The following is a 13,113-nucleotide window of genomic DNA, read 5'->3' on the forward strand; positions in this document are numbered from 1 at the left end:
TATTACTTGTTGGTGGGGTGGCTTAGTAGTTAAAGCGTTCGCTTGACACGCCAAAGGCCTGGGTTCATTTCTTAAGCCCATTTATGGTGTCCCCAGCCATGATGTTGCTGGAATATTTGTTGAAAGAGACGACTAAATTAAATCAGTTGGTCAGACACAATGACGTGTTGACGCATGTAATCATTCCCCAATGACGTTTGACTTTGTCAACCACTGGTTTGTCTGCCCCAGCTTGCATTATTTACTGGCCGTCTTAAATATTACTGGCTGGAATATTTCTGACTGCTGCCTTGAACAAAAAACAATCTGAGGTAAAGTTTGCCAGATTTCAATCTCAGATTCTACAATTTCTAAAATGTCTCATTGAGTACTTAGTACTGATTATGGTGCTATTGCTTCAATTAAGGTTCTTGAAGATTCAGCAAACCCTTCTGGCCGCGGATGAATCACTTTTTAAGATGGCCAAGTCAGTTTTGGGTTCCCAGTTCCCAGGAACCGTCACTAAACAGTTCACAGACATGATACAGGTAGGTCATGTCACTAAACAGTTCACAGACATGATACTGGTAGGTCATGTCACTAAACAGTTCACAGACATGATACTGGTAGGTCATGTCACTAAACAGTTCACAGACATGATACTGGTAGGTCATGTCACTAAACAGTTCACCGACATGATACAGGTAGGTCATGTCACTAAACAGTTCACAGACATGATACAGGTAGGTCACGTCACTAAACAGTTCACAGACATGATACTGGTAGGTCATGTCACTAAACAGTTCACCGACATGATACAGGTAGGTCATGTCACTAAACAGTTCACAGACATGATACAGGTAGGTCATGTCACTAAACAGTTCACAGACATGATACAGGTAGGTCATGTCACTAAACAGTTCACAGACATGATACTGGTAGGTCATGTCACTAAACAGTTCACAGACATGATACAGGTAAGTCATGTCACTAAACAGTTCACAGACATGATACAGGTAGGTCATGTCACTAAACAGTTCACCGACATGATACTGGTAGGTCATGTCACTAAACAGTTCACAGACATGATACTGGTAGGTCATGTCACTAAACAGTTCACAGACATGATACTGGTAGATCATGTCACTAAACAGTTCACAGACATGATACTGGTAGGTCATGTCACTAAACAGTTCACAGACATGATACTGGTAGATCATGTCACTAAACAGTTCACAGACATGATACAGGTAGGTCATGTCACTAAACAGTTCACCGACATGATACAAGTAGGTCATGTCACTAAACAGTTCACAGACATGATACAGGTAGGTCATGTCACTAAACAGTTCACAGACATGATACAGGTAGGTCATGTCACTAAACAGTTCACAGACATGATACAGGTAGGTCACGTCACTAAACAGTTCACCGACATGATACAGGTAGGTCATGTCACTAAACAGTTCACAGACATGATACAGGTAGGTCATGTCACTAAACAGTTCACAGACATGATACAGGTAGGTCATGTCACTAAACAGTTCACAGACATGATACAGGTAGGTCACGTCACTAAACAGTTCACCGACATGATACAGGTAGGTCATGTCAATAAACAGTTCACCGACATGATACTGGTAGGTCATGCCACTAAACAGTTCACCGACATGATACTGGTAGGTCATGTCACTAAACAGTTCACAGACATGATACAGGTAGGTCATGTCACTAAACAGTTCACCGACATGATACTGGTAGGTCATGTCACTAAACAGTTCACAGACATGATACAGGTAGGTCACGTCACTAAACAGTTCACCGACATGATACTGGTAGGTCATGTCACTAAACAGTTCACAGACATGATACAGGTAGGTCACGTCACTAAACAGTTCACAGACATGATACAGGTAGGTCATGTCACTAAACAGTTCACCGACATGATACAGGTAGGTCATGTCACTAAACAGTTCACCGACATGATACAGGTAGGTCATGCCACTAAACAGTTCACCGACATGATACTGGTAGGTCATGCCACTAAACAGTTCACAGACATGATACAGGTAGGTCACGTCACTAAACAGTTCACCGACATGATACTGGTAGGTCATGTCACTAAACAGTTCACAGACATGATACAGGTAGGTCACGTCACTAAACAGTTCACAGACATGATACAGGTAGGTCATGTCACTAAACAGTTCACAGACATGATACAGGTAGGTCATGTCACTAAACAGTTCACCGACATGATACAGGTAGGTCATGTCACTAAACAGTTCACAGACATGATACTGGTAGGTCATGTCACTAAACAGTTCACAGACATGATACAGGTAGGTCATGTCACTAAACAGTTCACCGACATGATACTGGTAGGTCATGCCACTAAACAGTTCACAGACATGATACAGGTAGGTCATGTCACTAAACAGTTCACCGACATGATACAGGTAGGTCATGTCACTAAACAGTTCACAGACATGATACAGGTAGGTCATGTCACTAAACAGTTCACAGACATGATACTGGTAGGTCATGTCACTAAACAGTTCACAGACATGATACAGGTAGGTCATGTCACTAAACAGTTCACAGACATGATACAGGTAGGTCATGTCAAAAAAACAGTTCACTGACATGATACAGGTAGGTCATGTCACTAAACAGTTCACAGACATGATACTGGTAGGTCATGTCACTAAACAGTTCACCGACATGATACAGGTAGGTCATGTCACTAAACAGTTCACAGACATGATACAGGTAGGTCATGTCACTAAACAGTTCACAGACATGATACAGGTAAGTCATGTCACTAAACAGTTCACAGACATGATACAGGTAGGTCATGTCACTAAACAGTTCACTGACATGATACAGGTAGGTCACGGATGTCTATACCAGGAGCCAGCCATTGATATTCTAGGGGATGGCCAGGGATGTTTTAGCCAATCTCATTAAAATTCAGATCTTAGTTCTTGCTATTGCTAAACAAAGATCTGAGGACATCCCATTACGGGTCACGTCAGACCAACCTTGCGCGAACTTTGACCCACCAATGGAATGACCAATCAGAAGGCAGCTTTCTCGTGCTTTACGGCACAAATTTCAAATTGGCGACTACGCTTCCAAACATATTTTGACAAATTCTCGATTACAAATTTGAAACCTGAACAAAAAACATTCTGGAATGGCTAATAGATGGTCTAGATTGTAAGGATTCAGTCGTTAAACCCATAACTATCGTTCGGAATACTCCATGTTAAAGTTTTCGACATTGCATGATTAGAAATCACATTCCGACTGTCACTTTCATAATCTGGTAAGCGACGCACTGATTGGTCGGATGAAAGGTCGTTCTGACGTGATCCTAAATGGGATGTCTTCAGATCTTTGCTTAGCGGTAGCGAGAACTATGGTCTGATTTTAATGAGATTGTGTTTTAGCAAAAATAATCTGGCTTGAACATGTTGAGGCTTTGAGCATTGTTGAGTGAAATCGGTCCGATAAACAATCTTCCAGATAGGCGAATTATAGGCACAGATATGTAAGGTCTCTCAACACTAGTTGTCCAGAAGGTAGGGTTTCTGGATTAACAGTGTCTGGGCTAACACGTTTTACTGAAAATGATGATCTTTTAGTTGTGTGCTGTGACAAGTGAGTCACTTTACCTAGTTAAAGCAGTAACCGCTGAGTAAAGAGATTCTTGTAGAATCAATGTCTTGAGCTGGTTCGACAGATGTCACTTTTTTTCGTTGCAGTCCCAGATATGCAGTGCTGTGCCGGGGAAGATGACACTGGTGATCCTATTCTGGCTCAAGGCACTCATGAAAGTTCCCCGATGGTCAACTGATAGGTAGGGGGGATAACTCCTGGGGGGAATCTGTGGCAGAGTATGTCCCGAGTTCCCCATACGTGACATGAGTGAGAGGTTTATACCGCTTTTAGCAATATTCCAGCAATATCACTGCGGGGGACACCCGAAATGGGCTTCACACATTGTACCAATTTCGGCAATCGAACCCGGGTCTTGGACATGACAAACTAAGGCTTTTACCACTAGGCTACCCAACCGTTCCCTGATGCATGACGGAAGAGATGATAAAATATAGTGTTATGATTTGTGATGTACTTGACTGTGACCATAGCATGGATCATTGTCCATGTTGTCAATGGCTACTGGACTTGAATATGTATGGCTTCATATTCCCGAGGCAAGAGAGTTAACTGACTATAAAAGTCCTGTTTCCACCCTTGCCGAACTAGGCTGGTATTATGGAGTTACATTTTGGCTGGACTAACCAAATTCAAATTCGTGCACCGAAATTGAAATCCGGTTCGGAAACTGTCGTGCAGATTTCGGTTGATTGCAGGATTTGCAAAGCATGTGCACCGCCAACTCGTTGTCAGCAGATATTTTCCAAATCTTTTCATGTTTTTAATTAAGGTGCTCACGTGATTTGATGCATTTCGCGATGTAAGACCCGATTTATTACAAGATAGATCTTGATTATCGATCAGATCGTTTTGACTGGGCGCCACCATTTTGTGTGAAGCAAATGCAAGTGATACGAGAGGTGGAATCTGATTGGTCCATAGGAGAGGCTTAGAAGGGACATAACTGGTAATAACCACTGGTGGCGCTACGATCGAGCCCAGGAATTCCAGCCTAGTTCGGCAAGGGTGGAAACTGGACTTTTAAAGTCAGTTAACTCTCTTGCCTTGGGAAGATGGTATTGCTTATGGCTGTTGTAATTGTATCTCCGTGCTGCTTCCTACACAGAGCTGTGGTCTGTCCCAAAGTGTTTTCCAAACAGATTCCTGGTCAGGGATATACCACACTAACTACCCTGCTATAATGTACCAAAATTGTTATTACCACATAAATTAATAGTGATATCGGAAACTGAATAGGGGCGGTTGGGTAGCCTAGTGGTTAAAGCGTTCGCTCGTCACACCGTAGACCCGGGTTCGATTCATGACATGGGTACAATGTGTTAAGCCCATTTCTGGTGTCCCCCGCCATGATATTGCTGGAATATTGCTAAAAGCGGCGTCAAACCATAATCGCTCACTCAGTGTAACTGATTTAAAGTTCCTTCAAAATGAACTAAATGAACTGAATGTACTTTTGATTCCATGTTGATAAGATTTCTGCATGCATCAGAGTAAATTGTTTCCTTAAACCATAAGACCACCTCCGTGGTCTAGTGGTAGAGCGTCCGCCCAGAGAGCGGAAGTTCCGGGGTTTGATCCCCAACCGCGTCATACCAAAAGACGTTAAAAGATGGTACCCTGTTGTTACCCTGTCTGGCGCTCGGCATTAAGGGGCTACAAGGACTGGTCAGCTCGGAGTCAGTATACTGTGTCTGAGTGGGGTATTCATGTTAAACTGCAGCATGGTATCTCAGTGGGCTAGCACTATAAATCGGCATCAGTTCGGACTAGTACAAGCAGCCACACAAACACACACACGTACATGCACGTCGCTATATAAGTGCAATAATCTTGAACGCGACGTTTAACCGCATTTCACCTCACCTTCCTTAAACCAAATTATTGAAAGTGTAAGACAGGAAGTGTTTTATTACTACTTTGTTTCAACAAATTTTGCAATGTATCTGTGTTCATTAACTGTTGTAATTCAGACAAAATAGAGACAATTTATGGATCTTTAATATGCTGTTACAGTGATGTTTGGGTGTAGATGTTATACTGCTGTCGAGGAAGGACTTTAGAAATTGCCCCTCACACAATAAATGTGATTCACATAAACATGATCAAGCATGAACATTTAGTGAACTATGTCCAGTCAAGTCTTGTTAATCCGACACTAATGATGGGAACCGATTAAATCAGTGTTGTTTAGACCCGTTAATCCGACTGTATCGCACTCCGAATCCGACACACCTAATTTGCAATGAATTACCAAAATCACTCATTAATCAGTCTTGTTAATCTGACAGTGATCAGCGTACTCTGTGGTTATCTGCCTCGAGTACACAGACCCGTGTTTTGATGCGAGACGAGTTAGCTGGTAGCTGCATATTACAACGGCTGCAGAGATAAACTTGCTTAACAATAAACAATTAAATAAAGAAAACAGGATTAATCACATGCTCAGATTTTGTCAATCTCATTAAAATCAGATACAAGTTCTTGCTACCACTGAGGTCATCCCTTTCACGAACTTTTGACCGACCTATGAAATTACAAAAAGGAAGTCGACCCTAGCCACTAAGAAAGCAGCTTTCTTGATACTACTTAATTTCGTTTATCTGACGTTCTCGTTAATCCGACATAATAATATGCAATCAACCATGTCGGATAAACTGGACTCGACTTATATGGTATATATTTCATCAACTCAGAAAGAATGGAACACATGACTTTCTTTGCCTGGACTAAACTAACTAACTGAGGCTGGGTGTATGGCTGTGAAGGGGAGGAATGGAACTCTATTTTGACCAAATGTCACTAAAGTTTGTGTGTGGCATTTACTGACAATGGATGTGTTTCAGGAACTGCTGCTACGTGGTGGACTCTCTGGTGGAGAGGGCATTCACCGTCCTGGGTGCAATTGATGAAATGAAGCTGGTTTTTACACAAGCGTTTAAGGTGAGAAATGACTGGCAATATGAGCACTCGGTGTACAAGTGTGTTGTGAAGTAAAGCCTCATCTCTCCATGTCATGGTAGTTCTTGGATGGGTACTTGATTATCTGGAGAGATCTGTGTTTAGATGCTACCTGGCTCTTTGTACATCAATATTATGTTTCCATCAACATTTGTCTTGAATGGTTTCAAAAATATGTTTATTTATCTCTGTTTCTTATTTTACAACAGATTTATTCTTTATTGTCCCCTGAAACCTGGTTGTCAGAGGAGACTTGATTGATCTGGTGGTGAGGCGGGGGCATGGGTGGCCCAGTCGTCTAAGGCGCCGCGATTCGCTGTGCAGAGTTGCGGGCCAGAAACCTATGATTGTGGGTTCGAATCCAGGTTTGCCCCGATTATGTTTCTAGGTTTGTCAGCACCATACCCGTGCAAGTGGGTTTCACTGAACTGGTAAACATCCGAGACCTGCATCACTTCGGGCTTTCCTCCCACATTAAGCTGACACGCCGCAATATAACTGGAATACTGTTTAAGGTGGCGTTTAACCAAACTCACTCATTCACTGGTGGTGAGGCCTGGTGACCTGGTTGGTTGTGTATCATCATAGGAGTGGATCATTGCTCATGATATCAATCACTGGATTGTCTGGGCCCGACTCGAATATTTACCGGATGGTGTCACATACCTGAAATATTGCTGAGTGCTGGGTTAAAAAACAAACAAAATAATGACACATTATTTCTCTGTTATTGCAGGACATTCGTAAAAGCGACCAGAACCAAGGTTTGGTGACGTCTGTTGTCAGTTGGATTGCATCTGGTGTGTCGTTGCCTTCACTGATGGAACGGAACTCCTTCCCAGAATTCACCTGGCTGGCCTCCATGATCCTGGTGGTCGAGGCCGACTATGAGGCGGACACGAAGATGTGGCTGTCTCTCGTACAGGAGATGTACGCGGACACCAAGCTGTCTCCTGATCAAGCTCACAGGGTACGATATGGATGTTCTGAATCATCAGTGACCGCCTCCGTAGTCTTGTGGTAGAGCGTCCGCCCGGAGAGCGGAAGGTCCGGGGTTCGATCCCCAGCCGCGTCATACCAAAAGACGATAAAAGGTGGTACTTGTTGTTACCCTGTCTGGCGTTCGGCATTAAGGGGCTAAAACAAGGACTGGTCAGCTCGGAGTCAGTATACTGTGTCTGAGTGGTGTATTCATGTTAAACTGCGGCATGGTATCTCAGTGAGCTAGCACTATAAATCGGCATCAGTCCGGACGAGTACAAGCAGCCACACACACACATACACGTGCATGCACGTCGCTATAAAAGTGCAATAATCTTGGACGCGACGTTAAACCCCATTTCACCTCACCTGAATCATCAGTCATCAATTTATTTATTTTATTTTTTTTCTCACTTTCTTGAAACTATTCTAGAGGTATTATGTTTGTAGGTTTTTTACTGATATGCTTGTTTTAGACAGGCTGTCATTTCATACCTTAAACTAGGGCTGGGACGAGTCCAAATTTACTACCCAGGTACCCCCTCCTCTATTACCTGACCCTATCTGGGTACCCACTATAGGTCTGAAGAGATACAAAATGTTCGATTGGTAATTGTTTTTACCACAGCAGTTGCAAAACGTATTAAGATACATGTATTAAACGATCTGGTCATGCATACACTGAAGTTGACTTAAGTTAGATCTTTATTCAACCATATGAAAAGTCAGAAGGAATGGGTGCATAGTCAGAAAGAAATGCGAACATTAGTGACTTGTAGTGTAACCATAGAGTTCTAGACAATTTTTGTCATTAAACTATATATCACGTGACTAACCACGGGTCCGGGTAGTCCTGTGTGTACCCGGGTCCATGCTGATTATCATGATGATTCATACAGAGATTCATAAGTATTCGATTAGTTTGGATTTTCCTGTTTCATATTGTTTGAGAACAGTTTAAAAAAGCTGCGAATTATAAGCGTCAGTGCCTTTCTTTCCAGCGTGTGGTCCCCAAACTGAAGTTAGAACAAGCTCCAGTTTTTGCACGTCTCAACATTTACCGCTGGGCACAGCAAGCTCTTGATACTCCAGTGTCCCATCCGTTCCTCCCTGTCGTGTGGCAGAGGTTCTTCCTGCTCTACCTGGGCAGACAGGTGTTCGATTCCAGGTATGTCACATTAACATCCCCATAGAGACATGGTGTCCCATCCTTTCAAGTTTGATTCCATAAACCTGAAATGCAAAGGTGTTGTCATTTTATGACAGGAGGAATGTCCTGTTTACCAATGTAATAGTTTGGAATATTGAAACTTGAAACACAATTTTCACCCTGGAATTACTGTTAGTAAAAGTCTTGGTTGTTGTGTAAACTTAACATTATGTATTGGAGAAAACTCGCTTACGAGGTTTTGGTAGACAGAGCATGCCCTGGGGAGAGGGAAAAACCAAGGGGGCGAACCCCCGCAGTTTTTCCCGACCCCCAGGGCATGCTCTGTCTACCAAAACCGAGGGAAAGTGTTTTTCCATACTTATAAACCGAAAAAAGAAACTTAAAACAACATTTATCAACATTTTTATGTTTCGAACATACTTTCCATGAACCTTAGGAAACGCGTGTAAAATATCTGTTGCTGGCGTATGGATCTTGAAAAGGACATTCTAAAAACCAGTGTGGCTTATCAACACCTCTGTAGCCTCGTGGTACACTCACTGGGCTACAGATATGAAGGTTGCGAGTTCGATCCTCGGAAATATAAAGAAAACATTTGTCATTTGATTTTACATTTCATTACATGTTACAATCCGAACGGAAGTTACATTAATAAAATACCAAGGACATTATATAAATTCCCTGAGATATTATAGCAAATATGACTTGAATATCCTATAAAATCCCTGGCATATTATATAAAATCCCAGGTATATTATATAATATGCCAGGTACATTACAATGTCCCTGTTTTAATGGGTTTAATAGGTTTTAATGCCTATAGAAAGAAGTCTCTTACTTAATAGCGATCCCTATGAATAGGGTTGTATGAAAATAAATGAATTTCAAGTGATTCCAAGGTTGATGGCTAACCTGCCCTTTTTTCTGTGTTTTGTTTTTCCATAGACTTAACACTAATTACCATATATCGCTGTCTATAAAGCAACCCCACATATGAGGCAAACCCCCTGTACAAGCCTTCAAAATCGATGCTAATTTATATAATTTGTGTGCCCCCGGTAATGTCTTTGTGTTGGGGGTAAAACTTGCCTTATACACACCCTTTATGGTAGGCCACCCCCATTAACGGACTGCTGTTTCCTGACTGGCTGATAATAAAATGGGTGGGACTTGTGTTGCAGTATAACACTGAACAATGCCACTGATTTTATTTTGTTGTCTACAGTTGTTTTTCTATTAATAAATAAATAAGCAGTTTGTGAATTTACAAAGTATGCACATCGGTTTTTACTTTTATACCTCCATAAACGCAAAATGTTTGGAAGTTAGTTCTTAAATATATTTGACTCAATATTCAATTTAGCATTCTGTAACATGTTTCCAGGGCTCTTCAAGAATGTATCAGTCATATAGTAAGTACCGTATTCGACGTAATAAGCGCCCCGCTCTAATAAGCGCCCACGGTGATATTTGCTAATATATTGGCTAGTGAACAATCCCAATTAGCACCCCTTCCGATAGATCAATGTACACAAGACTTATTTATTGGTGTATAATACGCACTCGTGTGTTATATGCACCCTAAATTATGGGCAATTAAATTCTGGAAAAATATATCTATCGTATATAAACATTTCAGCATAAACCACGAAATTTATCCTTTAACTTGTTTTTTTCACCAAAATAATATTCTAATAAGAGCCCCCTATTTCTAATTTTGAGAGCGCCGTGGGCGCTTATGACATCGAATACGGTATTCATTTGAATTCATGGACGTTTATGTTAAATACAGTTAAGTTAATGGATCCTTTTCCTCCCTGTTAGTCTACCTCAGAGGGCCAGTGTAGGGGAGAGGTTCTTTGACAGCATGAGCTACTCTTCCATGTTGAAGAGGATGAAGAAGAGGCTGGGTGAGGCTGCAGATTACCATATGTATTCACACACCAAGAAGGACAAGGGAAACAACACAGAGGACACAAGTGGCTCTGACGAGGAGACGCCGGAGAGACAGCCGGGATACAGCAGTTCCAAGGAGTTTCACCAGAAGCTGGCCAGGTAGGTGCTTGTTGGTTGTGTCAAGCAGGTGCTTGTTGGTTGTGTCAGGTAGAGTGGGAGTGAAGCTGGCCAGGTAGGTGCTTGTTGGTTGTGTCAAGCAGGTGCTTGTTGGTTGTGTCAGGTAGAGTGGGAGTGAAGCTGGCCAGGTAGGTGCATTGGTTGTGTCAGGTAGGTGCTTGTTGATTGTGTCAAGCAGGTGCTTGTTGATTGTGTCAGGTAGAGGGGAGTGAAGCTGGCCAGGCAGGTGCTTGTTGGTTGTGTCAGGTAGAGTGGGAGTGAAGCTGGCCAGGTAGGTGCTTGTTGGTTGTGTCAGGTAGGTGCTTGTTGATTGTGTCAAGCACGTGCTTGTTGATTGTGTCAGGTAGAGGGGAGTGAAGCTGGTCAGGTGGCTGCTTGTTGGTTGTGTCAGGTAGAGTGGGAGTGAAGCTGGCCAGGTATGTGCTTGTTGGTTGTGTCAGGTAGGTGCTTGTTGATTGTGTCAAGCACGTGCTTGTTGATTGTGTCAGGTAGAGGGGAGTGAAGCTGGTCAGGTGGCTGCTTGTTGGTTGTCAGGTAGGGGGGAAGTTAAGCTGGTCAGGTGGCTGCTTGTTGGTTGTGTCAGGTAGAGGGGAGTGAAGCTGGTCAGGTGGGTGCTTGTTGGTTGTGTCGGGTAGAGGGGAGTGAAGCCGGCCAGGTAGGTGCTTGTTGGTTGTGTCAGGTAGAGGGGAGTGAAGCTGGCCAGGCAGGTGCTTGTTGGTTGTGTCAGGTAGAGGGGGAGTGAAGCTGGCCAGGTAAGTGCTTGTTGGTTGTGTCAGGTAGAGGGGAGAGTGAAGCTGGCCAGGTAGTTGCTTGCTGGTTATGTCAGGTAGAGGGGAGAGTGAAGCTGGCCAGGTAGTTGCTTGCTGGTTATGTCAGGTAGAGGGGAGAGTGAAGCTGGCCAGGTAGGTGCTTGCTGGTTGTATCAGGTAGAGGAGTGGTAGGTGCTTGTTGGTTGTGTCAGGTAGAGGAGTGGTAGGTGCTTGTTGGTTGTGTCAGGTAGAGGAGTGGTAGGCGCTTGTTGGTTGTGTCAGGTAGAGGAGTGGTAGGTGCTTGTTGGTTGTGTCAGGTAGAGGAGTGGTAGGTGCTTGTTGGTTGTGTCAGGTAGAGGAGTGGTAGGTGCTTGTGTGTTGTGTCAGGTAGAGGGGGAATGAAACTGGCCAGGTAGGTGCTTGTTGGTTGTATCAGGTAGAGGAGTGGTAGGTGCTTGTTGGTTGTGTCAGGTAGAGGAGTGGTAGGTGCTTGTTGGTTGTGTCGGGTAGAGGAGTGGTAGGTGCTTGTTGGTTGTGTCAGGTAGAGGGGGAATGAAACTGGTTGTGGTTCTATGCTGTGTGTCTCTCTGCAGGATGTACAACACATTTGCCCTGTGGCTTGATGAACCTCGTCTCCATGACGCCAACCTCTACCTCCCATCCCTCCCGGCCCAGTACGACTCAGCTCGCCTCCTGCAAGTCTTTCAGAATCAAATGGTAAGACGTTTCACCAGTTTTCAACCTGTGGCTTCGAGCTTTTGGCGTGGTTTGGTAGCCTTTGCTCATCAAGCTGAAGGTGCAGATTCCCCTTTTGGGTAAGTGGTATGCTCATTTCTGGTGTATAACTAAACAATTATTTATGAGGAATAATTAAATATTAAATATATACATTTTGACTTTCATGACTGACAGGAATGATGACATCTTCCCCAGGCAAGGGAGTTAACTGACTTTAAAAATCCAGTTTCCACCCTTGCTGAACTCGGCTAGAATTTCTGTGTACGATTGTAGCGCTACCAGTGACGATTACGAGTTATGTCCCTTCCACGAACCTCCTATTGACCTGTCAGATTCCACCTCTCATATCACTTGCATTTGCTTCAAACAAAATGGCGGCGCCCAGTCAAGACTATCTGATCGATAATCAAAACTATATTGTAATAAAACGGGTCATACGTCGCGAAGTGCATTAATGCTTTTCAGCACCTTGACGAAACTCATGAAAAGATTTGGAAAACATCTGATGCTGAGTTGGCGGTACACAAGCTTTGCAAATCCTGCAATCGACAGAAAACAGCATGGCACCGGATGTCAATTTGGCTTTGCGATTTTGATTGGACACTGCATAAACTCGTACTACAGCCATAATATAACTCCTTTGTTCCAGCTTTGTTCGGCAAGGGTGGTAACTGAACTTTCATAGTCAGTGGCCCTTGCCTCGGGAAGATGGAATGTGACTACAGGTCTACTGGCTGTATGATAATGCTCAGGCAGCTAGTGTATGGGACTTATCTG

At 43.2% G+C, this 13,113-nt stretch overlaps 1 protein-coding gene across 2 annotated transcripts in view; it reads left to right on the top strand.

The window, feature by feature from the left end:
- The window catches only part of LOC124133879 (ectopic P granules protein 5 homolog), an 84,633-nt gene that overhangs the window by 40,654 nt on the left and 30,866 nt on the right, over positions 1 to 13,113 (top strand). For both annotated transcript variants that reach the window (XM_048397006.1, XM_048397007.1), the window contains 7 exons: positions 407 to 527; positions 3,750 to 3,844; positions 6,510 to 6,606; positions 7,361 to 7,594; positions 8,607 to 8,773; positions 10,601 to 10,831; positions 12,192 to 12,315. In XM_048397006.1, the coding sequence (XP_048252963.1) occupies positions 407 to 527; positions 3,750 to 3,844; positions 6,510 to 6,606; positions 7,361 to 7,594; positions 8,607 to 8,773; positions 10,601 to 10,831; positions 12,192 to 12,315 (1,069 nt within the window). The remainder of the gene's footprint in view (positions 1 to 406; positions 528 to 3,749; positions 3,845 to 6,509; positions 6,607 to 7,360; positions 7,595 to 8,606; positions 8,774 to 10,600; positions 10,832 to 12,191; positions 12,316 to 13,113) is intronic.

This window comes from Haliotis rufescens, unplaced genomic scaffold (genome assembly GCF_023055435.1).
Source record: "Haliotis rufescens isolate VD_foot unplaced genomic scaffold, xgHalRufe1.0.p SCAF_16, whole genome shotgun sequence".
NCBI lineage: Eukaryota > Metazoa > Mollusca > Gastropoda > Lepetellida > Haliotidae > Haliotis > Haliotis rufescens.